Here is a 26,008-nt window from a genome sequence, read left to right on the forward strand (position 1 = left end):
GGGCGGACTGCCATTGGCCATCCGGGAGGAATCGAGGGACTTCAAGAGGGGATAGAGCGGGGGCGTGGCATCCCTTGTCCCCGCCTTCTCCCCCCCGACTCTGGGGTGGCCCCGCCCCCGACGGGAGGAGGAGGGCGAGGAACTTGGCCAACGGCTCCGCGAGCCCTCAACTTGGGGGCGGGGTCTGGGAACCACGCGCAGGCGCGCCAGGAAGACCGTTGGCACTAGCAGAGGGCGCACGCGCGTGGGGTCTCAGGCTCCCGCCTTCCAAGGTCCGCGCAGCCTCAGTTGACCCTGAGACTAGCGCGGGAAGGCTGTGTGGCCGTGGTGGCGTGGTTTGGACGCCTTTCCGTCAGGCCAGGGGGAACCCAAGAGAAAACGAGTAGGGACGGCGTCATAGTCCAAGCGAGGACCCCTCGAGACGTATTCCGGAACCTCAGCGCTGGCCAGGGGACCTACCTAGAGAAACCCAGGCCTCTGCCACCAGTTTATGCCCTGAGGCCCGCAGGACTTGTCAGGACGCGCCCTTGGACCCTACTTAGAAGTTGTCCAGATCTTTTCCTCTAGAGCCTCGCTCCATTAAGGCGCTCTCGGGGGACCTCGGAACCCGCCGAGGGAGTTAGGGTAGTAAGAATTACAGGGAATAGTTATGAGTGTTGGTTCTGTGCCTGCCAGTGTTGCCAGCACTTACAAAAAGTATATAAAATACATTACCCCTACCCCAACCCACAGAGGTAGGTATTACTGTGTTCCACCCGCCCCGCCGTTTTATGGTGAGAAAAGCGAGGCCAGAGAGGTTAAGCGACTTTCCTAGGCTCTTAACCAGGTAATTTGGTTTTCGAACTCAAAGCGACCAGCTTCAGAGGCTAAGGTCTTGACCACTATGGTTTCCTGCATCGCAGTTATGAGCCCTACCGTGTGGCTTCATCGCTATATATCACTCTGGGGTATCAGGCCTCCAGGCTTAGCCCAAAGATCTTAGAAAAGATGGCTCCTATCTCTCCACATTTGTGTTCACAAATGTGGATGAACAGGCCCCAGTTTGGGGGAAGGAGACTATTACAGAGTGATTCTGAGTAGAAATTTATTAGAGATTTTATATTTTTTAGTAGATTTTCTGGTAGAAGGAACCCACACAATGAAATGATACGGTTTGAAAAAACAAAACAACACTGATGCACATTCTTCTGCTCATCTGGCTCTGGTTAGGAAAAGCTCCACCCAGAGCCACTGACCACTTGGTTGGCCTCATCCTCTGTGGGATTTGATACTATTGACCACCTTCTCTGTCAATTCTTTCTTGGTACTCTTCCCATCTTATTTGCCTGTTATATTACCTATGCCTTCCCTTCTCTGGGCACTGCTCAGATTCCACTGCATTGGGTGGGTGGGGGTGGGGGGTTGTCCCTTACATATTGGTGTTCCTTATGGATCTTTCTCTCTTTGTTCTTTCTTTTGGGGTGATTATATTCACTCCCATGGCTTCTACTATCTCCATGTTGGTGATTCTCAATTCTCAAGAGACCCCATTGCCCACCAACCACTCCACGCCCCAACTGCTTTCCGGGCATCTGCCTTTGGATCTGTCAGACGCTTCACTATGTTCACAACTGAACTCGTCATCTTCCACTTGCACTAGCTTGTCTTGAACCACCTTCTGGGTGAAACCTAAGTCATCTTTGACACTTTCCTTTCATCCTTCGCATCCTGGTATTTAAGTAGGTTCTAAATAGCTCTTGAATCTTGCCGTTCTGTTTCTGTTGCATGTTAGAGCATCACATCTCCCCACTGGTCTCCCTGATCATTCTCTGATCCGGATTCCACCCTGCAGTGTGCTCAGTCTAAAATACTTATCCAGTATCCACCCATGGTCTATTGGCAGGATAAAGTCCTCATCCCATGTCCTACCCACACTTCATGGGATTGGGAACTCCCCAAGAGCTGAGACAGGTCAGTCTAACAAACATTAAATACTTAAGTGCTGAGGCACAAGGATGCCTAAAACAGTATACTGAGCTTAGATTACAGCCGAAGGAGGTGGGAAGGAGGGACGGGAGGAATTTCAATCTAGCAGTGGTAGGGCCCTTAAGAGGAGGGGATAGACTTTATCCATTGACATCCCCTGCATCTATCATATAAACAAGCTGTGTCAGCTAAATGTTGAATTAAAATGAAAGAAATGTTTTAAATTATACTTGGTAACAAAATTATTGCCTATTACGTTCATGTTTTACAGGTTTTCATTTCTCTTTGATTCCCTAACCTCCTTCCCCAAGAGCAGATCTTAAGGCAAATATCAAAGCAATTCGGGTAATGAAACTGCAGTCATCTTTGACCATTTCTTTAAATTCCTTCCATCCAATAAGCTAAGTCTTGGGATTACTTCCTTCAGTTCACTTCTTCCTTCTCATTCCAGTATGCTAGGGCACTATCCTGGGTTAACTGACGTATCTTCCTGGCTGAGCTGCCTGCCTCTGGTCTACCTCCACTCTAGTCCTTCCTAAAAATGAATGCCAAGTGGATTTTCCTAATTTATTTCTTCTATTTGTTGACCAATGGCTCTCCACCCCTGACCAAATCAAGTTCAGGTTCTAATCAGTGTGAACCCAGCCGACCTTCCAGCTTTCCTACTTCTTTCCTTTATAAACGCAACACAGAGAAAACCTTACCCAGGCAGGCCTTGTGCTTCCCTGACTCAAGCAACAGGGACCATCTTCCCTGCTACCTTCTCTATTAAAATCTTACTCATTCTTTCACAATCTGGCTCAGGCAAGACTGGGGATAACAAAGGACAGGAGGTTTGAGTAACCAAGGGAAATAGCTCTCACCTGTAACACAGAGATCACAATCCTTATACCATGAGTCACAGGATACAGCAAATACGTAAACGTGCTAAGTTCTTGGCACAGTTCTCTCTCCTTTCTATCCCGTTCACATTTGTTGAACCAAACTGCTGTCTGTGTCCCCACACATTCTGAAATTCACACCGATCATAGTTTCTGTAAAAATTTATTTGACCAAAATGTAGAAAAAGTGATACTATTACATATGATACAGTTGCAAGAATTTAAATGAAAAGTGTGGGTTTTATTCAATTGCACAATTTGCTAGTGTATCTCCTGGGTAGTGTGATGCTTAATAAATAGGAGTGAGGGGCAGAGGATTTGGATAAGCTGGAAGCAGGGTGATTTTTAGTCAGAATTGTAAACTTGAGTTGGCCCCAACACTGCTGGGGAATGTGGAATGTTTCAGCTCTGAGATGTTAACTGAGAAAGCAGAAATATAACAAAGCCAAAATGTGCAGCCTTGACCACAACATACTCCATATCCAGTTTAATCAGGAGTTTCTTGGTCTTTTATTAACTTGGTCCTGAAGAAGGTGTTAAAATTCTAGATAAGTAATTTCCAATTTGCCATTCCCTGGAGTATAGAGGAGATGAAATTAGGCCAATTACTTTTCAATCTCTACTTTGCTGTGAGAGAGGCCCACTCCACCCAGTTTTTGTTTATAGAAAACAGCCTTGCTCAATTATTGACGGCTAGCAGTCTTTTTGATATGGCTTCTCGGAATAGGACTAAATTCTACAATATGCATTCCTGCTGAGTGGATGGTCTCATATCAGAGCAGACAAACATGGGTCGTTACTGGAGCAGGACATTAGCTCCTCAGAGAACAACTTTAGAACAAAAGAAACACACAGGAGAGCGTAGTATCAAGGATCCACCCAGAAAATAGCTGGGTAATCATTACAACTCTTTTCCAAGCATTCTCATGCCAACTGCTCAGAGGACGTTTGTTCTGCACGATGGAGTGTGGAAAGAGCTGGGACGACTCGGTGAATCTGTGTGGTTTATGACTTCCCACAGTATACCCCAGCCCCCGACTTTTTTTGCTTTGCATGGAAAATCCCCACCCATTTCAATGTGATGGTCTCTGGCCTCCTGTAGTGTGACCAACAGTGGATATTCTTCAATTTTTCAAATTGACCCAAGACTAGACATTGGAATCTGTGTTTTGAAAGCATGGGGTTATCTATTCTCCTGGGAATCGAATGCCCGCAGTCTTAAGAGAGTATGCTCAATATGAAATACCCTGCCTACCTTAGGAATAAATGCAGTTTAAGGATAAAAATAGAGCTGAAAAAGCTGGTGCCCTTTGGGGGGGGGGGAAGGGAAGGGATAGATTTAACTGGTGCACAAAGCGTCTCTGATACAAAATATTTGGTCAACGTATTCATTTCCAGCAAAGCGAAGAGGCAATAACAAAAGAAACTTCTACAAGAGAAGAGAAAGACACAGAGCTCTGGAGTTTCTGTTGGAACGAGACTCTTCTGTTTTGGTTATATACAGTTTAGTTCGTTTAGTGTCTGATCCAGTGTCTGATGTAAGCCCACGTTCTCTTCTTTGGCCTGGGCAAGTTTTTCTGGTAAGAGTTAAGAACGGGGGAAAAGTTAGTTAATAAGCATCTTTGTTAAAGGAGAAAAAAAAAAGGTTTCTAAAATCCACACTGCCACAGTGAAAGAGCAGAGAAAATACTCTGCATTTTAATTATAGCAGAACACCATGGACTAACATAGACCAAGTACCAAACATGGGAGTCAGGATTGCAAAATAAAATACAGCCATATCAAATTGCCAATAAACAACAAATACTTTTTTTTTTTTTAGCATAAGTGTATCCCAAATGTTGCTAAGATATATAAAAAATTTATTCCTTGCCCATCTGGAAATCCAATGTAGCTGGGTGTCCTGTATTTTAATATGCTGAATCTGGCAATCCTTGAGTTAGAACACCTGGATTGAAGCCCCAGTTGTGTCAGTGAAGTAAGCCATTTAACCTTGCTAGGTCTCAGTTTCCCTGTCTGCCAAATGGGGATAATACCAATATGTGGTATAGGGGTCATGATGAAGAACCAACCAATGAGAAATGGTTCAGAACCTATGAAATGCTACAAAGACATAAGATTTTAGTCTGAGACATGGATACCTAATACATTTTCTCCACAGGGCCGGCTAATTAGTCATTGAGCTTATAGTAGGAAAATACCATCCCATAACCCATCTTTCCTTTGGAGCTTCTGGGAACAGCTGTTTAATTTCAGGCAGAATTGTGTTATTGTGTCTGTGTGTCCACAGGAAGGTAGTAAAACACGAGGTAAACGCAATGTGATTGAAATTTAAGCTAGATTACAGATATGTTCTTAAGTGACTAAACTGATGAAACAAATGGGAAAAAAAAAAAAAAACCACGAAAAACCGAGATGTCATTTAGATCTATGCATGACAGAGCACGAGGGAGAACTGGTTTGCAACGAGTGATGACTGATAGGGGACTAGGCCAAGACTCATTAAAATACCGGAGGAAAAGCAAAATGCCTCATAAAATGTGATACGATCAGCTTGGAAATTTTCAGCAAGAAAAAAAAACTGCAAAAGATGGCAGCCTTTCAACCACAACTACTGAAACTTTCATTTGATGTGGCACTTAAAAAAAAATCTAGCAACTACAGTCTGGGAGGATTCCGTCAGGGAACAGTGACACGGGCCTGTCCAGTCTGGATTAACAGAGTAACTGAGAGCCTACTACATGCAAACCAGTTTCTCTGTGATCTCATTTCTTCCTCTACAACTGAACTACCACTTTCATTTTGCAAAAAAGCTAAGCAACTTGTTCAAGGCGGCACAGCCGAAATGGTAGAGCTGGGATTCAAACCCAGGTCTCCCAACTACACATCCTGACCTCACTTCACCTTGCCACTTGGGTTCCCGGGCATCTACTTTGTTATTAGGTCTGAGATAAAATAAATTTCCCCTGAAGTGTTAATTGCCCTTGAGAAGTGTGATAGGCCCACACACTGTCAATAGGGAGTCCCACTTCGGTGCTTAGTTAGACAGAATGACTGGATAGGCAGGGCTGCAGATGTTTCAAAGGGTGGAGGCTGCCAATGTCTGGAAAAACCCCAGAAACAAATACGCAGAGAGAGCAAACAAAAACCACCCACCCCTACACAGTGTAATCTTTCCAGGGGCATATGTATGGCAGTATGGGAGGGGAGGGGTTTATGCAGAGTTCAGGGTGCATGGCAGGAAGAGAGAAAGGTTGGGGGTGGAAGGGCGTGGCTAATTTAGGGAAGACGTATTTTGGAGGAATGACTATAAAGAACTGTGACACAGGTCCCCCACCTGAATAAAAAATTACCCGATGAGGAATACCAAGCTGTAGTGACCAACAATTAATGATCTAAGTGGAGGTTTTCATGCCATTTTCAGGTTCAAGGGGCGGTCTGGAAGACGGCTTGGACTTAAAATGTGTTACTGGGACAGTCTGAGGTGGTGGAGGTGGGGTGCAGGGGAGATCCAGATAGACTGTTTGAAATTTGGATTCTCTTGGGAAAACAGATGAACGTTCGGTCACTACAGGTGTGAACTTTTAACACCCACACGTGAACTTTATGAGCTCTTATTAAACCAGAGTTTCTGGTTCTGGTTAACTCAAGTATGAGGGGAGACAGATGTTAGCATCTCAGGCAGCTCAGTCTCGAACTTGAAAAAAATTCACCTCCCTTCCTTTGGCTTTCCGGCAGCTTCCATTCCCTCTCCCTGCTAATGGGGATGCCCTTTGATTCCTTGCATAGTTGCTGTCGAAGGGCAGGGTATAGAGGTGGACTTCAATGGTGAACTTCCTCCCAGGACTGGGAACTGGAGAGATGCTCCACAGTGAAGACATAGGGAACCCCAGGCACCATTCCGAGCGTAACACAGAGAAACAAGAAGAGGATGGCTAAGGAGACCGAAACACCACTGCCGCTGTTTGAGTCTGGAGATCAAGCCCCACTTAAGTGTAGCATCGTTTTAGAGAAGCCTGCTAGTTTTTACAAGTTATGCTGACTCTATTAAGCTGCTTTAAGAGGTTGGATGAGTTGCCATTCAAAACAATTTCTATTTAAGGAAAAACTGCTATTAGCATGCAGATACAGTTCGGGAATACATTCGAGAGCTCATGCCAAACTGGCTTTTGTTTTCACATTGTCAGAAAAGAATCCTGTGGGCAAAATTTTTCTGTTTTGAAATGAGCTCTTCATTGAAACCACTCACTCTCGGTTGCAGCCACGGTCAAGGGCATCACAGCGACGACTCAAAAGCAGCAAATGGTGAAAATGAAAATGAGAGGGCGTGAAGAGGACCGCCTGTCTTTATTTCGGTCACCCCGTCACAGACACAGCAGGAGAAGGCTTGAAAGATCCAATTAGGAGGCAGGAAACTGGAGCTTCTAGAAGCCCAAGAGAATGCTAGTACCACAGTGAGAAGGCGGACCCCCAGTATTGCTAGGACAGAGCGGTGGCACCCCAGCCGCCTCTTAGAGAGAGGTCATGTCGTTGAGCGCATGGTCCAGCTCCTCGCTGATGGCTTTGCACTTGAGCTTCTGAGCATATAGCTCGTCTAGAGGGTGGAGGTCCCCAGGGAGACAGTTCGGAACAGGTATAGGGGACAGAACACAAATGGAGCGACCACACATGAGCAATGAGAGGAAGAAAAAGAAAAGTGAGCAAAGCATGAACTAGGAGAAAGCTGTGTCCTATGGAAAACAAATGAGAAAACCAAAGACCTATGGAGTGATTTCTAAGTGGCGTGAAGTTCTGTGGGGAATTAGCCACAATGAACCTCTAAGAAAGTGGTGACTAGAAATGGACAGAGCTTCTCCCTATACCAACCTCCTGCCCCAGGTTATTTCTGACTTTCAGTGATGTCATCCAGTCCAAAGGTTACGCTTTGGAATGTGGCATTTTCCCTTATATGGAAACCTCACTTCCCAAACCAAACACTGGGACACATGGTTTGAGGACTGAGTTTTGTACCCTTTCTGGGTGGGACAGGCAGTATGGGAGATTTCCTTTGAATCCCAAGATTCTGGAATTTCTGAGTTATTTCAGGAAGAACACGGGATAGAATTTTTTTGAAAGACGGAACTCTTCAAGGAGTTCTGGGCTACGTAGGCCCCAGACTCTCAGACCAGAGTCCTTGTTCAGGTCTCATCGGTGTCTCTATTTCCATTTTCTCATACTGTGATAAGCTTTGCACTCTCTGGGAGAGAGCTGTAAAAAATGCAAGGCATTAAAAAAATGCAAGGCATCTTAGAAATGAGCAAATTGAAGGAAATTCTAAAGACTCAAAAAAAGGAAAAAAGCAGCCCTATTTTGGGGTCTGTGCGCTCACACGTGGAGCTAATTACACAGAAATACTTTGGTTCCTGAAGTATGGCAACCTTAGTCTGAATTTGTTTTGCACTGTCCCATTCAGGGCTCCAGACTTCCAGATGTGACATCACTCTGCACGTTTATTATCCTAAGGCGAACGAAGCCCAGCTCAGCCCTTCCGCAGACTGCCCCAGCTCTCTGTGTATGTGTCACGTAGGGGGAGGCAGAGCAAACATTATTAGAAGGCCATTTCCTACCTTCCAGGTCATCAATTGTCTTTTCCAGTTTTGCAACTGTTCTCTCTGCAAATTCCGCACGGGTCTCAGCCTAGGGCAGAGGCAAGGAGTCACTGTGACTGCTTCCAGACCAGCCCCCAGGAGAAACCTCAACTGGCTGGGTGTGACCACACTCACCTCTTTCAGTTTGTCAGACAGAAGTTTAATTTCTTCTTCATATTTATCCTCCTTTTCAGAATACTGTGGGAGAAACCAAAACATTGCTTTTAAAAAAGGAGGGGTGGGGGCAGGGTATAGCTCAGTGGTAGAGTGTATGCTTAGCATGCACAATGTCCTGGGCTCAATCCCTAGGACTGCCATCAAAATAAATAAACCTAATTATCCCCCCCCCAAACAAACCAACAGAAAAACCACCCAAACAAACAATGGGGATGGGTACAGTTCAGCAGTAGAGCACATACTTAGCATGCATGAGGTCCTGAGTTCAATTCCTGGTATCTCCGTTAAAAAAATTAAATAAAAAGGAGGGAGGGTTGGGCAAAGCATAAAAGAATGCATCTTCCCTGTTCCTTGGAGAAAAGGGTGTGCCCAAAGCTGTGAACACTCCTTAGAAGCAAAGTAGAGATGGACACCTTTCCATGCAGAAGAAATGTGTGGGAAACTCAGAGACTCTGGGGGTGAGTTCCCTGAGACGGTACTGAGATCTCAAGGCCTGAGCTGATAATCGGAGATACAAGTGTGATGAAGATGGAGCAGGTGACTGAATGGAAACATGCTACTACAGCCCCCTGCAGTGGCTGGCCTAACCTGTGTTTCCAATCCCACTTCCCACCAGCTTCTCCAAGCTGCCACTTGCTTCCTGAACCCATTCTGTGTACTCTCCAGTCTCCCAGCCTTTGACTATGACTGCTCCCCCGGCCCGCCCCCATCTTCCATTCCCCCTTACTACTTGTCACAAATTCTATTTGTCTTTCAAGGCTCAATTCCCGTGAGCCTTGGCTAACCTTCAGTAACTGCTTGCTATGCTGCTATAATCATCAGTCCCATCTTACAGATAAGTAAAGCGTCACAGAGAGGTTATGTGATTTGTCTAAGGTCACAAGGCTATGAAATGACTAAGCCAGGACTGGAACCAGACTCTGGAACTTGAGCTCTGGGCAGCATCACTCTCTCTAGTCCTTTTCAACATCACCTCCTTGTGACACCTTTCCTAACTTCCCAAAGTCCCTATTGAAGTCCCAGAGCCTATGGTTACTCTGTCAATCCCTCTGCTCAATCAGACTGTGAGCTCTTCAGAGCAGAAGCCATGACCGTAGCATCTAACCTCAGGACCAGGGCAGCATCTATGGCATACACACGTGGACACGTGGACTGCATTTATTCAACTCTCCCACCATGAAATATATGCCAGCACCAGACTGGTACTAATGACCCAGCTCTAAACAAGACAGATACAGTTTCTGTTCTTAAAACTTCCAATCATGCAACTCATTAGGATACATGTGATCAACCAGCATGTTAAGAAAAGATGTAGCTGGGGGTATGCAGCTGAGAAACACCTAACCTAGATGAGCCACCGGGGAGGGCCTCCTACACGGAGACCTAAAGAATGGATGGGGGTTACCAAGCAAAGGGAGGGCCACCCCAGGTGGAGTGGACGGCAGGTTCAAAGCACCAGAGGCGACGAGAGAACACGGAATGTTTCTGCGCGTGGAAGTTCAATGCAACTGGAAGGGAGCAGGAAGAAGCGTGAGGATGGAAACTCAGCAGCAGTGGGGGGTGTCAGTCCATGGAATGACTGCTTTGGGTTTGGGAATGACTGTTTCAACCCAAAAAGCTCAATTGCACCTCTGATTGCTGCCCGACTTTCTAGAAAGTATTTCTGGAGGAATCGGGGATTCAATTGAGCGTGAGGCTCTGTAGTTACACGATTATGCTCAGATTTCCTTAAGAGGAGTCTGACTTGGTACCAATCTCATTTTCCATCTCACCTTCATAGGAGGTGGAGAGAAAAGATGGTGCGAAGACCCCATGAAAGAGGGAAATCCAGCCTCCGGATACCTCTTTCTGGAGGGAAAAAAACCTAGCTACTGGGCACCAAAGCTACCATTAGCAAATACACGTCAGACCCCTGAGACCCCGGCATGCTCCTGTGTGTCCCTGTGGGGAAGAAAAGAAAAAAGTCCAGCAAATCACCCTCCAGCTCAAGCCAACCACCAACCTTTTCAGAAGCAGCCTCTAGTGACTTCAGGTTGTTAGTGACATTCTTGAGTTCTTCTTCCAGGTCCCCACATTTTCTGCACAAAGACAAAAGGATTTTTGGGTCTTATCTTCCCTGGCGGCAGGGAATTCCCCTAAAAGAAGTTTTCAAAAGGAGGAATCCACGCTGCCAGGGGCCCCCAGAAGGAATGTGGGGAAAAAATGTTAATGGCTTTCTCTGAGACATGGTGCTGCGTACTTATCAAAACCCCATCGTGCCGGGCAAAGGCGCGGCCGGCCAAGGAGTATTTGGAAGGTTTGTAAAGCTCTCCTGGGCTCCTGCCAAGTCTGAGGCAACAGGGACTTGTGAAATCTCTGATTGATGAGGCTGACTAGGAAGGCTGTTTCAGTGTGAGATGGAGTGCCGGAGGCTGGCAGACAGCAATTGGAGTTTACACCGGATACTCCAGGAAGTAAGCTTGGAATTGATTTTCGAAACCAGATCTTTCTCAGCGCTGTGGGATGCTCCAGGGGGCTGGATTCCTCACCCAAGTCCGAGGGGAGAGGCTTTTTGTTTCTTTGCTGGGGCTTGTGGGGATTCTGGTGGTCAAGCTTCTCACTTTACCCCCCAGGAATGTGTCGCAGCTAAACAGTGACATCAAAGCACAAGGAATTTAAATGCTGCCTTCCGTAGGTCCGTGTTCTCATAAAAAGGCACAGGCTCCTGAGATGTCTTCTAGGAAAATGGGACTTCTGGGATTCTCTGCCACTGCCTGGCTCACTCACATTTCTCAATACCTTGTGGGAAGAGTCATCACGTGGGCAGCACTTCCCCGGGCAGGAAGAACAAACAGTGGCCATCACTCTTTGTCTGCCATGGAGGCCAAGAGGAGGGACAGAGCAATGAGTCACAGATGCCCGTCCACTTGACCAGAGGCCCTGGTCGGTGTCCAATCCCCACACAACCACCTCCCCACCGGCTCTGCCCCCCGGAGTGGAGCTGGGTGCCACTCAGTCCAGCAGTCACTCACAGTTCAGACACCTCGGCACGCTCCTCTGCCCTCTCCAGCTCGCCCTCCAGGATGACCAACTTACGAGCTACCTGCAGAGACAGAAAGGATCAACCCAGACTGACCCTCCATTGCCCCATCTAGTAGGATGCCCTGCCCCCGCAGACAGCCAGGCTGCACCTAGACCATCTGCAACCGAGGGCTCTCTGCTGCTGCTTCGACTCTGACCATCCTGGAGAAAATCCAAAGTCTCTCCCTCAGGCCCCAGGAGTGAGGCAGACAGGAAGGGAAGGAAGAGATGAGACCACGGGGGCAGACAGAAGAGCAACTATGCACTTTTGTGGTCTAAAGACCCAGCACTGGGGACCACAAGTCCCCATCAGAGCCCAGCAGCAGGGCCAAAAGGGATCTGATCACTTGGTTTCCCCACTAAGTTAGACAAGTGTCACAGAATTTCCCTGGGCTTGTGGTATCGTGGAAGATAGAGTTTCCCAGCCTGAGTGGCTGTCTCAGGAAAAGCAGATGTGGACACAGGAGGACAGCTGAGCTAACCAAGGGCTTCCTTGAGGCGGCGCCAGGCTTCTCCCTATCACAGATCCATTTCCTCCCTGCTTCCTGCCGCTGCCCTCGGCCAGCCCCGCTCCCTTCCCCACTCACCTCCTCGTATTTGCGGTCAGCCTCCTCAGCAATGTGCTTGGCCTCTTTGAGCTGCATCTCCTGAATCTCCATCTTCTCCTCATCTTTCATGGCCCGATTTTCTATCACCTTCATTCCTCTGCAAGGAGCAAACCTCGTCATCCCCTCCACATGCATCACAGCCTCATCACACACTTCCCCGCACCTGCGCATCTCAACGCTTCTCTGACAGCCACTAAGAACCATACTCCAGGGGGGAGGGTGTAGCTCAGCTGTAGAGTGTGTGCTTAGTGTGCGCAAGGTCCTGGGTTCAATCCCCAGTACCTCCATTTAAAAAAAAAGAGAAAAGAAATAAATAAATCTAATTACCCCCCCAAAAGAACCATATTCCAAGAAACTACAGCAGTTTTTACTCACTTCATTTTTAGTGAGCACCAGGCACTATTCTAAGAGCCTTAAAATTCACAACTCACCCCCCACAGAAATAGACACCTTATTCCCATTTCACAGAGGAAGAAACTGAGGCATAGGGAGGCTAAGTGACTTGCTCCAGAATCCATGCTCCCATCCTAGAGTCTCACTAACCAATAACCAGGTGGACTTGTACACCAACAGTTAGCACCAAGAGATCAGAGGTCTGGGCCAGCTTGGCTGTGGGAGTGAAGAATTCCGCTGCAGTGAGGGAGGATGTGTGTATATGTGTATGTGTTTCATGAGAGGCCTTCCAGAAGAGTCCACAAGTGAACAACGAGAGGAAAGTTATTCTTCAGTGAGTCAGAGCTGTACAAAAAAGCTCCAGAAAAATGAAAGAATATGGCAGGGAGGTCAGGGTGGCTGGATCCCAGGCTGCACACTTGAATGACATGCTAAGGATTTTATGCCCAGGTGACAGGGAAACACAGAGGGGTTTCAAAAATACAAGTGAGTGGAAACCAGAATGATGGATGGAGTGAGAAGACCAGGGAAGAGGCAGGCACCTCCACAAGGTGACAGATGAGGGTACCTACAACTTCTGACCATGAAATGAACTGACTCTGGCCCACCCTGCTTGGAGTGGACGAGGCATCAGACATCTCCAAAGAGACCAACCCAGGCTAACGTATCGTCATGTGCCGTGCCTGCCCACAGCAGGGGATCACCTTCTTCCTGCTGTCTTATCAATACCTCCATTCGGACCATCACTACTACCATTTTCAGGTGACGACCAAAACACTCTCCATACCTGTACCTCCAGATCAGCCAGCTCGGAAACTCCTCTTTAATAACAGATCGCAATGACTTGCCCAAGGCCACATAGGAGGTGACAGTGCAAAGACTTGAATTGAGATCCACCAGCTCCTCAGTATAGAATTCTTTCTATCAAAACAGCAGTTTCTAACAAGGGTGGCATCAATACCAACCAGTGAGGGGCCTTCCCAGTCTCCCTTGATTTGCCTAGGGGAGGTCCCAGAAGTGAGACATCTGGCCAGGCTGGTCTGACTGTGACCCAGCTTAGCAGCTCATCTCAGGCCTAGACACAGCCATGAGCACCTGCGACTGCATTCTTCACACTTCTCAGTGGTGCCCTGAGCTGCCACCCTCTCCCTCTCTCCAGTGGCTGAGACAGAGCCTGCACTGGGATCGGTGCCCTCAGTAGGAGCTATTTCACTGCACGGGAAGACATTTCCCACTTGGGCAACTCAAAAAAAGTCAATCGCCAAGATTCCCCAGTGGGTTTAGGCATCACTAGTGGCTGGTCACCATAGGACAATCAGGAATGAAGCCTTGGGAGGAGCTTCTACCAGGAAACCATGGTGGATAGGTCAATGAAGAATTCTGGTGCGATCGTGTGGCAGCCCCGCGATGATCAGCGGCCCAGCCCACACCATCACCGCACACAAGGAACCCATTGACCACCACACAGAGACGGCTGCTTCTGTGAATTACACAATCTGCCTTCAGTCCTCCAGAGCCTGCGCCAAGGCGTGCCAGAGAACTGGCCCGCTCCGGAGGAGGACACTGTAGGACCCTGCCGGAGGCAGCACGCATGCCCTGGAGGTGAGCAGCACTATCAGTTAAAAGTACATTAATGGAACTGGTTTGCGCATGTCCCAGCCATATGGCTGTGCAGTAGCCCAAAGCCTGCCTGGAGCACTGTTCACAATCATCTATGCAGCTGGCCCATTCCAAATGTCATCCCCCACCTTATCATATCACCCTGGAAATTGCTCTGGAGAACACTGACAAGACGCACAGTGGCTTTCAGAGAGAATATGTGAACCAGGGCCCTGTAAACTGACCGCCAATGACGGTCACAGCTGCAGTCTTACCTCTGCCCGTTTTTTGCCTTTCTCTGCCCGTTGGGAGTTTTCCTTAGTAACCACCACAGCATCAACACCTCGACACACAGCATGATGGTTTCCAAGGCGTGGTCGTGCACTGAATGTAGGTGCATGTGTGCATGTCTGTGATCTCGTTTATGCTTATTTCAGCTCTGGGAGGCCAGCTACTGGGCACGATCCCCATTTCCCATAAGTGAACGCCAAGGCCACCCAGTTCACAGCGTTCTTACCTCTCACTCTCATCTGCAGCCTTTTCTGCCTCCTCCAGCTTCTGCAGGGCAGTAGCCAGTCGTTCCTGAGCCCTGTCCAACTCCTCCTCAACGAGCTGGATGCGTCGATTGAGAGCGGCCACATCGCCTTCAGCCTGGGGAGGTCAGAGGGGCGGTCAGGTAAAAGGGAAACAGACCAACCAGCAGCGGAAGCTGTTCCATCACACAGTATCCTCTCCCCCAGCTAACACGCTTCCCCCATCAAAGCCCATCCAGGAATCCGGACGGTAGATTTCATGCTCTATCTCATCTGGAAAATGTGAATTTTTCATACAATCTTTCCCCCAAATGTCAGTGAGCATCCACCGCTCAACTACAAAGGCAAGCGTCCCACAACACGATGGATGGTCAAGTCAACCCAGGAGAAATAGACAAGTACGCTGTTCTAAGAGGACCTGCTGGCCTCTTCAGACTTGCTGGTCCCTCCATGGGGTTTCTAGGCAGCAAGGCCTCCAGTGACCTGGCTCACCCTGTCATATAAGGTCTGCTTCCTCCCAGCCACCTGAATGGCAAGATAAATACAAGAATACGGACACCTTGGGACACATGGGCCATCCAGTTGGGAGGAGGGGCGGGGGTCACCTGGTCAGAACTCCAGCCTCAACTAAGGCTGGCTGAGAGTTGCTGGGACAAAAAGGTGTCAGAAAGGAAAGAAAACTTGGTTGCTGATGAAGGAGAGATGTCTGGATGGTGTTGCTGGCTTTTCAAGGTGTTTTTACCTACAAGTGGTGCGCATAAAAGCAGGAACTCCAGGATCAAAAATGTGCTGAGTCACAATCCCCGCTCTGCCGGGCTGTAGCCATGTGGCATTGGGTGGGTTGCTTCACTGCTGGCTCTAAGCCTCCCTATCCCAGCACCTGGTTACTTCACACCTCTGCAGGGACAGCAACGGAAGGGTGTGGCATTATACCTGGCATGTGGGATGTCCCACAAAGAACAGCTCTTACTGCTGTGACTTCACCTCTTTTAATCCTCGAGTATCTCACCCATTTTACAGTTGGAGAAACTGAGACCCAGCAAGGCAATGCAGTTTTGTTCAGTGTCACAGAGGGAATGTCCTCTGGAGCCCCAACCCAGGGTTCCTGCCTTGCTGAACCTGCACTCTGGGTCCTGCGGGGGCTTGGAGGCCACTTAGGAATATGGAGAGTTGGTAAAATGGAGATCCACCAACGGGTGAAGTATAAACCCACCCTGGCTTCTTCCTGACAAGACAAATAAAGACTCTCCAAATTGGAGGAGGATGTAAAAATTAGTAGAGTAAAAAAAATGAGGCCAGAGTTGCTGAGAAACACAGAGTCAGGAAACTTTTCACAGCTCCAGAGTCCGAGTGGCAGAGGGAGAGGAAATACGCACAGGTGTTTCGGATCGCAACTTCCTCTGAAACACCAATGTGGAGAATCCATTTCAACCACCGATGAACTAGTTGCAGAAATGTCACCCACACCTTCCAGTGAGTAGGTGCCTTTTATTCTCTTTCAATTACATGAATCTTAGCTCTTTCCACTACGGGGGCAGGAATCAATTCTTTCCCCTCAATAGTTTTTAGTACATTCACAAAATTGTGCAACCCACACCACTGATTCCAAAAAATAGTTCTGTCACTCCTAAAAGAGACCTCATACTCATTAGCAGTCAAGAAATTGATGTTTTAGATCATGCAGAGGTGCTTGATTCATGAGTAGCCTTAAAAAAAAAAGGCACTCCTTATGCGAGGGATTTTGAATCCTGACAACATGCTTTTGGCATGTTTTCAATTATCTGGCATCAAAAGAGCTCTGAGATGCATTCATATATGTATGTATATACATATGTATATTTTTTTGAAAAACTGCTAGTCACTGCTAGTCATTTTGGGCTCCTCCCCTTCCTGCAATCAAAGCTTCTACACTCTACAAAGGATTTCCCTTATAAGGTAAAAGAGGCTTGCTAGATACATGTGGCAAAGGAACAGGAAGATGTCCGTTAATCACACAAAAATCTAAACGAAACCAGCTGTCGGGAGGCAGACTCAGAAGTCTGCCACACGCCGGCTCTTGGCTTTCTGTACCAGAGACTGAAAAAGGGTTTTCTTTTTCGCCTCCTCTGGGCTCAATTCCTTTTACCCAGGAAACCTTCTCAAGGCTTTTCCCCTTTCCTGACCAAGAGAAGCACGCTTTGAAAAGTGAACTTTTTAAAGAAGTTTGCAACTTTCCAAAAACATCTTTCCTCCCAACTGGACAGTCCCACTCTTAAGTCTTGGCTGGTGGCTAAGGGCCATTTTTAAGCAGAAGTAATTGTCCTCCAGCGAGATGACTTGGGATGAGATCAGAGGGAGGGTTAGGCCGGTTACGTGTGTGAAAGAGGCCAAACCAGCTACTGTTGGAGGCTTACACCAGGTTTCTGAGGCCTCTTCACGCCAGAGCAGACCTTACAGGATTAAACACTTTTGACTCCAGCCAGGCGCAAGGCAGCCTGGGGCTCTTCCCTAGACCTGTCAATACACATGGCAATTCCACCCGCCCGGGCATCCTTTCCATTTCTGGGGGTCCCCACCCTGAGTCTCAATGCTCCAGCTTTCAGGGGTCCTGGGCTTCCACCCTCTACCCCAACTTTCTTGCCTCTGCGTCTTTGCACATGATCTCTCGTTCCAGCGAACTCTTAGTTCTTCTGTAAGACCCTGTTCAACCTCCATTTTGAACCTACCCTACTGGCTGGCTGCTTTTGTTAGGATCCCGTAACAGAATACAGAACCCCTCAGGAACACTAATCAGTCTTATTTGTAACCCCAACTCCCTCCCCCACCCCCGCCCCCATGCACACACTAGGCTGTGAGCTCGTCTGGGGTAGAGAAGGGAGAAAAAAGACCAGAAATAGTCTTTTTTCTACTATATGCCAGATGCCATGCAGAGGTTTTATTCCTGAGACGTCCCCGGCTATCCTGGGGTCAGCATTATTGTCACCCATACTTTACTGATGGAGACACGTTCCTGGGAGTGAAATACGAAGTGGTATGAGATAGGATTGGAATACAGACCTCTCTCTGGCCCCACGGGTTGCCACCACCTGTCTGGTCCCAAGGGGCAGTCAGGGGACGGAGAAGAGAGAGAGGTCAAGCCCCCTCCTCATTCAGCCCCATTATCTGCCTCAAGCCCTGCGACTTGCAGCGGAGGCACACAAAATGATCGTGGGCCAAGGGCCCCGTGCTAAGGTCCCAAGGGTCCCTTAAAAGGAAGGCAGGGTCCCGCGGCCCTTGTTCCCGCCGGGACCAGCTGGGGAGGGAAAGGCCGGCGGCTCGGGACTGAACTTCCGCCCCCCGCCTGGAGCAGACACGTCGCCGCCGCGCCCCTGGGAACAGCTGGGAAAGTTCAGCAGGAACCGGGAAGCCTCGGAAGAGGCGAGAAAGTGCGACGCCCCCACCCCCACTCCCGGTCTCGGCCTGTCCAACCCCAGACAATGGAAGCGCTACGTTTCCACTCTCACTTCCCGCTCCCAGGTCGAGTCGCAGGCCCCCCTCCCCCGCCCCGCCCGCCCCGCCCGCCGCGCCCGGACCCCGGCGCCAGCCGCCAGTCAGAAGGCAGCAGGGTGTCCCCGACCCCCTCTCCCCATTCCAGGTTCGCGCACCCCCTCCTCCGTCCCATCCCCCCATTTCTCGCTCGGCCGGCCCCGCCCGACCCGGATGCGGCACCCCCTCCCGCGTCCCAGGCCAGGAAAGGAGGATGGCGGTGAAGGAAGGGGTTTCAGCAGCGGGTCCCGGGGTGCAGGTCCGCGATTCGGAGCCCCGGGGCGCGAGTGTGCGAAGGTGGGATAGTGGGGGGGGGGGACAGCGGCGGGCGGGGAGCGCGGGAAGCGGGCGGCGCCGGGAGAAGGGAAGAAAGGAGGGGTCGCCCGGGCCGGGGGTGCGGAAGCCCGAGCGCGCGGGGCCGGGGTGCGGGCTCTCACTTTCTCGCGCCGCTCGCGCTCGCCGTCCAGCTCCCGCTGCAGGCCCTGCGCGCGGTCCTCCGCCTCGTCCGCCTGCTGCTGCAGGGCCTGGATCTTGCGTTTCACCGCCTCCAGGGAGTTGAGGCCAGCCATGGCGCGGAGGCGCGGAGGCGCGGAGGCGCACGCAGCGGGTGCGGGCAGCGGCGGGCGCTCGGCTCAGCTCGGCTCGGCTCGGCTCCGGCAAGAGCTGCAGCAGCCGCGCCCCGGCCCCCGAGCCTTTGCCTGCGTCGGGGCCGCCCCCGCCTCTCCCCGCCCCCGGCCCGGCCGCCGTCGGGGCGATGAGGTCACCCGGCCCGGCGGCCGACGTCAGCACCGCTGGGGGAGGGCCTGACGTCGGCACCGCTGGCCGCAGCTGCTGGAAAGTGCCCCTTTTCGGGACTTATTTGGAGAAAGCGCCTGGAGGCACCGCCTTCTCTTCCTCCTCCTCCTCTTCCTCTAGCGCTTCCCACCCGCCCGGCCCCGGGGCTCCTGCCTGGCTCCTGCCTGGCTCTGCCTTGGGCCCCCATTACTGGCCACGTACGTCGGAGGCTTTCTTCTCCGTCAGCTCCAGCTTCTCATGCGCGTCCTTTAGGCTCTCGGAATATTTGTCCAGTTCATCCTCCGTCTCCTTCAGCTTCTTTTGGAGGTGCGTCAGCTCCTCCTCCACCTGGGGACAGATCGGGGGACGCGTCAGCCTGGGACCACGACCCCGCGGGCAGGGGTGTGCCCCCACATTCACAAGAGTCCTCTGCCTGTGTCTCTGGGCCCAAGTTTCCTCATCTGTAAAACAGGGGTAACAGTGTTATGCACCACTCAGTAAATGGGTTAATACACCTTTAGCATCCTTTCCTTGTGCTTATCTTTTTTGGGGTCCCCTCTGTCCTCTTGCGGAATCCATCACAGCTATTGGGAAACAAGCCCCGACGCGTTTCCTAGAAACACGTGTTCAGTTTTTGCAGGCTCCTCTGAGGGGTCTCATGTTCTGGGCCTAGACCATCCCCCTACCCGCAGCCACCCCAACTCTGGCAGCCAGAGAAGCTTCCTACATATGTTTACCGGCCTTCTGCCTAGAACTCCCCATTGCTTAAGAGAGGGGTTCTCAGACCGTCTCACAAAATACCCTGAAGAGTTGAAGTGCTCAGCCTCCCCAGCTCCTGGACTTTGGGGGCTTAGGCTAAAAGATAGGTACTCAAAGATCATTTTCTTGGAAGGCTCAGGTCAAATCTTTTACATTCTTGCATATTTGGCTTGTGTTCGTTTTAATAAAAATGTTCCTTACATTCCCCAAATTTTCAGTCCTCTTTGTTTATCCTGAGAGTCTTGCCCCACTCCTGGCACCCCCAGTTTAAGAAGCTCAGGTCTATGGGATACAAACCACAGACCCCTTCACCTCTCTGTTTCCATCACCCCCTACCACACCAGTCACCTCTCTCACCTCCCTCACCTTCCTCTAACTCTGGGCTGGGGTGATCAGACCAGCTCATGCTTTGATCTCATTACGTCTCAGGTGGTTTGACCCCTGGTTTTGTCCATGCTTTCAGAGTGGGCAGGCAGCCCCAAAGGGCCGTGCATCCTCCTCCTGCTTCTTCCTCACAACAGGAAGCCCAGAGAAGGGGAGTGACTCTCTGAGGGTCACACAACACAGGATTTGAACCCACTTCTGAACAGGCCCTCATGCCAGACCTGCTTTTCTGCACCCCTCCGTGACACGTACACTCCTAAGACAATATGCATAATATCAGGTGCTGTGTATGTATGTGTGTGAGCACACACGAGGGCGTGCACGTTCTTCAAAGGGTCCCATCCCAGCCTCCCATCTCCTGGGCTACTGAGTGTCCTACTGCTCGCTGAGCTGGGGAATGGAAGCCGGGTGGAAGATCAAAGGAGGAGGGTGGCAGCAACTTGGGCCTAAGTCAGGGTCCACAGGCTCTGACCTTGACCTCTAGGTAAGGAGCTGGAAGCCTGACTACAAATCCCAGCTGTATGACCCCTGTTCCCTTTTTTGGGCCTCAGTCTCCTCATCTGCAGAATGGAAGCCTTGACTTGGTGGTCTCTGAGTGTCCTGGCAGCTGCTTTTGAGCTTCCACCTTGACCGAGAAAATGAGCCAATTTCCTTAAAGACAGGTCAGCCTGACCCAGCGTCCATTTGACTTCCTTTGGGTGACAGCATTCCCTAGGGGCCAGCTGTGTGCCGGGCACAGTGCTCTTATAACATGAAAGTATGAGAGCAAGTTCTGCAGCATTGGGTTCATTTGGGTGTAAAGGAAGTTTCTGATGACTTTTTCTTGCAGTGTTGGGACAACCAGGAATGAGTCTGTCATAAGCAGGGCAGGAGACCACAGATCAGTTAGAATGTGCCACCGTCTTACTGGAGCCTTATGGCACAGAAAAGTAAACTGAGTCCCTAAACAAGAAAAGGACCGGCCCAAGGCCACACAGAGCTCATTTGAACCCTTGTCAGACTGACTCCCAGCTGGTTTGCTCGACCGCTGGGTAAGCTATGCCCACCGCCCAGCACACCTCCTCCCACTGACCCTCCACACCCAGCGCCAGTGCCCCCTCCCCTAGGCAGAGCCCTCACCAACCCCTTGGGACCTCCCAGTTGCTATCCGACCCTCTGGCCCAACCCTGACCCCTAAGGGAGGGTTGTCCCTCCGTGTGTGGCTCTGTCCCCCCACCCCCCCCAGCCTGGGCCTGAGGTTGCTACAGGCTCCAGCATCACCCAGCGTGGAGCTGGGCCTGATGTTCACCACAGAACCGGGGTGGGGGGAGGTTTGCAGAATGAATCAACGACACAATCCCAAACCCTTCACTGGTTGGAGCCGAGTCTGAGAAATAAGTAAGACGGACACAGACTGGGTTCCTTTCCCTCTGTCTGAATTCCGCCCCCACAAAGCGTGTATGGGTGCACGGGGCCTTGCTGGGGGGCTGAGCCTTGCCCTGGCTCTGCGAGGTCTCCCTCAAGTCATTTCCTTCTTGGGGCCTCAGTTTCCCTGCTTGTAAAATGGCCAGGAGGGTCATGGATTGCATCCCTGCAAATAGGGCCTTTGGGCAGGGCTGAAGCAGGATGTGGGGTCAAAGGCCATTTGTGGCGGATGTCACTGCCCTGGGAGGAGAGCGGGCAGGAAGTAGGCAGGCTTGGGTTCCTAGTCTTCTTCTGGACAGAGAGGGCTTGGAATCGAGACTTTGCTGCAGGGTCCATGAGGGTCAGGCTGGCCCGAGAACCATGTTCTCTGGGCTCCTGAAGCATAAGGCACTCTGGGTTAGTTGTCTTTCATGGCCTCCTGCCTTTGTTCCCAGGCAGAACTGGCCATCTGCCCTACAGAGCTCAGACTTCTGCTTTGGGCCTCTGGAATTTTGGCTTCTGTGCCCTACCATAAGAAAGCATTGTTTGCCCCCATTTCTCAGATGGGAACACTGAGGGCTCAGAGAGGGGCAGCAATGTGCTCTGAGTCACAGAGCTATAAGATGATCTGGTATGACTTTTAGTACAAGTCCACCCCAGTGGGCAGCTTTGTGGCAAAAAAAAAAAAAAGCCAGAATGAAAATCCAGCTGGAGGCTAGAGAACTCATCCTGGCCTTGGCCACCCAGCTGGCTGGATGCTTTGAGGAGCCTTCCCTTTTGAACTTGTGTCTGCCTTTTTAGGTTATGCTGTATCAGTCACTCACACCTTAGTGAAAATTAGAGGCAGAAAGTTGCTTTTCTCTGAATCCCTAGCTAAGATGCTTATGGTAAGGGCTGGAAGGGACCGGTGGAAGCTGGCAGCTCAGTGCCAGCACAGGATGGGCGTTTGTGTTTGCCAGGGAGGGAGGAGGAGGGTTTGTGGCAGGGAGCACTGGGGTGGGGCTGTCCTGTGCAGATGTGTCACAGGCGCTTAAGGCAGCCCTGGGACACTGGGGGGTGGGGAAGCCCAAAGAGGAAGTAGGGCGGGGCAGGAAAGAATCCTTAGCTTACTGAGTGCTTACTCTGTGCCAGGTAGCAGACCAAGGGCTCCACCTGCACAGTCACCCCCAGTCTTCCTGTGATGGGGAGGGAGGCACCACTGTCTCCTCCCCATTTCACACATGTGGCCACTGAGTCACAGAGAGGTGAAGGTGTTCATTCCAGGGTGCTCAGTGACTGAGCTATGGACTGGGCCGGTCTGAGCTCAGAGCCTGCACTTTCACCTGCCAAGCTGGCCTGGCGCCTGGGCCAGGCAGGGCTGGGCACTTGGTGTCACTGCCCAGGGTGTCTGCTGGGGCTTATCTGAGACCTTGATGCTCCTGAGGGCTTGGTGGTTGACCCCAGGGGTGTGGATGAGCTCGTGGGCATTATGGGAGGGGGCAGGACCCCCTTCCCTCCTCTCATTGGCTGCTCTGGCCACCCAGACCCAGACAACTGACTTCTGTTCTGCCCCAAGCCACAGCCATGGGACTGCCCAGCCCAGGCCTCTGCCTGCTGCCCCTCCACTAGCTCCCTGATGTGTCCCTATTGCCGGGGCCTCCTGGGAATCTTGTCCCCAAAGCTCTGGGTCCAGTGCCTCTGCCTGCCACCAGCACCCCCTGCCTTCCCCTGCCAGTCTCACAGCAGGGGCAGTAGGGGCACCCCAGATACACAGAGGCACACTGAGATTCTCAGGTTCACCCTCAAATCTCCCTCAACCCGGTCCCCAGACTCTCACCCAGCTGCCCCTACAGCTGGTCACAGCGGGCCCTACCCCACATCCACACTCGGCCACCCTCCCTGGGCAGTCACTCACAGTCACACCTGAGTGTGCCCTGACATGGGCACCGGGTCACCCACATACACAGACACAGGCCCCAACAGAAACAGTCACCCCAACAGGCACACACACACCCTGAAATACACACACGGTTACCTCAACACACACACACTCACCCTGACACACGTACATTCCATGAATGTCATGTCAACTTTTGCACAAGCACATGCACAGCCAGCCTCTGCCCTGTACACACAAACCCATGCTCATTCCACCATCAACATACACACAAACTCACAAACACAACCACACTCACACCCACTTTCAAACAACCACATGCTCATGCCCCTCTCCATAGACTGTCACCTTCAGCCCTCTGAGCAGCTGAAACATGGACACACAACACGTGTGCACGCACAGATGGGCAAACACACACAAATGCCTTTCACAAACACAGCATCCCTCAACCACCCCATCTAGGACACCCCCCATGCTGCTACTCTCACCCCAGTGCACCTCCACACACTCTCACATTTGTGCGCACACAAGTGGCCCACACATCGCCCCTCCCTTTCTCACCTGCTTTCCACTGTCTCTGTCACTTTGCTCCCACTGGTCCTGCTGGGAGTGGGTCCAGCTGGCCCCATCTCTCACAGCCCAGGGACCCCTCCTGGGAAGACAATGGTCCCTTCCCTCCTTCTCAGCCAGCGCATCACCCTCCGCCGCCCCCAGTCTCTGCCCTAACCTCCAAGTACCAAGGTGTCCGAGACTCCCACCCTCTCCAGCTCAGAGAGGGTGCTGGGCAGCCCGACGCAGCCCAGCGAAGGCTCCTCACCTGTTTGCACCTCTCCTCAGCGGCTTTCTTATCTGACTCTGCCTGTTCGGCGCGGTCAATGGCGTTCTCCTTGTCCAGTTTCAGCATCTGCATCTTCTTCTTGATGGCCTCCATGGCTGGGCCGTGGTGGGTGCAGGGGCAGAGCGGGCTGTGGTGGGGGCTGGAGGGGCTGCAGGGACGAGTGAGCCGGGAGGGCAGAGGAGAGGCCCTTATAGGCTCCTGGGGTGCGCCGCCCTGCTGCCGGGCGAGTCTTGGAGGAGGCCCAAGCCCAGGCCGGCCGGGCCAGCCACCACTCGCTTGCTTGCTTGGGAGGACTTGGCCAGCTCACCAACCTCCCTGCAGCCGTCGCCTTATTTGGGCCTAGGATTTTTCTCAAAGGGAAAAAAGAAAGGCCCGACCCGGTTCCATTTTTAACCTGGTGACACAGGTCCCGTGTGGGCGTGTGGGCGCATTGCTGGCCCCGGAGGATGCCGGTGGCCTGCTGGCTGGTCTGTTTCCCCATCCATGGAGTGGGCTGAAGAGGGCTGGTGGGTGGGTGCCAAGTAGGGGTGAGGTGGGATGAGGGGGCTCCTGTCCTCCCACTTCCCCACTTCTGGGTCCCTCCAAGTTTTGGAGGTCAGGACCCCATCCTGTCTCCTGCTCCCACCCCCGGGGGCCTCCCTGGATTACGCCCACCTTTTTCTGATGAGTCTCTGTCCCATCACCTTCTCCCTGTCTCTCTTTTGGTAACTGTCTCTGTGTCTCTCTCCATTTCTCTCTCTTTTTTTAGGTTTTTGTATTTTATTTTAAAATTTTTTATTGAACTGTAGTTGGTTTATAATGTTTCAGGTGTACAGCAAAGTGATTCAGTTACACAGATATATATGTTCTTTTTCAGATTCTTTTCCATTACAGATTATTACAAGATTTTAAGTATAGTTCCCTGTGGTATGTAATAGGTCCTTGTTTATGTTTTATTCTCTCCTTTGCTTTTTTGTCTGTGTCTCTCCATCTCTCTGTCTCTGTGTCTCTCTCCATTTCCCTCTCTCTGTTTCCTCCTCCTCCTCTGTGTCTCTATCTTTCTCCATCATCTCACCTGCCCCCGTTGATCCGGCTCACCAGGGCGGGGTTGACCCAGGCATTCTTTCTCTTGGAAACTCCTCCGGGAAAACTCCGGGAGGCCAAGGCAGGCCTAGACCAGACCCTGGCCACCTTCTTTAGATCTCACACCCTCCCTGCTCTGCTCAGGTTCTGGCTGCAGCTCCCCAGCACCCACAAAAACAGGAGGCAGCTTGGCAACTCAGCTTCTCACTCAAGACCCCTGCCCACGCCCTCCCCAGGTTCTCCCCACACTCAGCTCAGAGCTCCTAACACTGCTGCGCTGGCAGGGCCACCATCTCCCCTCCTCTGGGCCTTTGCCTGTTTCGTCCCTTCTGCTGGTTACTCCTTCCCTCCAGCAACCTGGAGCAGGACTCGCTGCTTTCAGAAAGAGATATTCACTCATTCCATCACCTGAGGAACACAGAATGCCTTTCCCCTGCTGAGCCCCAGCTGCACGTGCTCAGAATGTGGAGCCATTATTACGATTGTTATTGTTTGATCATCTGTTTTCGACTGTGAGCAGCTTTGGGGCAGGCCTGTGCCTCAGTCTCATTTGTGGCCCCCAGAAGATCAGAAAGTCCTTGTTAA

At 51.1% G+C, this 26,008-nt stretch overlaps 1 protein-coding gene across 4 annotated transcripts; it reads right to left on the reverse strand.

The window, feature by feature from the left end:
* Positions 1-2,992: 2,992 nt before the first annotated feature.
* Positions 2,993-24,640, reverse strand: TPM4 (tropomyosin 4). Of its 4 annotated transcripts, none has more exons than XM_006174770.3 (9): positions 24,341-24,640; positions 19,344-19,469; positions 14,828-14,961; positions 12,298-12,415; positions 11,662-11,732; positions 10,653-10,728; positions 8,609-8,671; positions 8,453-8,522; positions 2,993-4,423 (listed from the first exon to the last, which is right to left on the reverse strand). In XM_006174770.3, the coding sequence occupies exons 1-9, from the start codon at positions 24,452-24,454 to the stop codon at positions 4,341-4,343; spliced, it is 855 nt and encodes a 284-aa protein (XP_006174832.1). In that variant the 5' UTR covers positions 24,455-24,640; the 3' UTR covers positions 2,993-4,340. The 4 variants fall into 4 exon arrangements, with proteins under 4 accessions (XP_006174832.1, XP_032321269.1, XP_006174833.1 ...); XM_006174771.3 differs by lacking the exon at positions 2,993-4,423 and adding an exon at positions 4,512-7,440 and having other exon boundaries at positions 24,341-24,571; XM_032465378.1 differs by lacking the exons at positions 19,344-19,469; positions 24,341-24,640 and adding an exon at positions 18,785-19,210 and having other exon boundaries at positions 3,894-4,423.
* Between the last annotated feature and the right edge of the window lie 1,368 nt (positions 24,641-26,008).

This window comes from Camelus ferus, chromosome 22 (genome assembly GCF_009834535.1).
Source record: "Camelus ferus isolate YT-003-E chromosome 22, BCGSAC_Cfer_1.0, whole genome shotgun sequence".
Classification (NCBI taxonomy): domain Eukaryota; kingdom Metazoa; phylum Chordata; class Mammalia; order Artiodactyla; family Camelidae; genus Camelus; species Camelus ferus.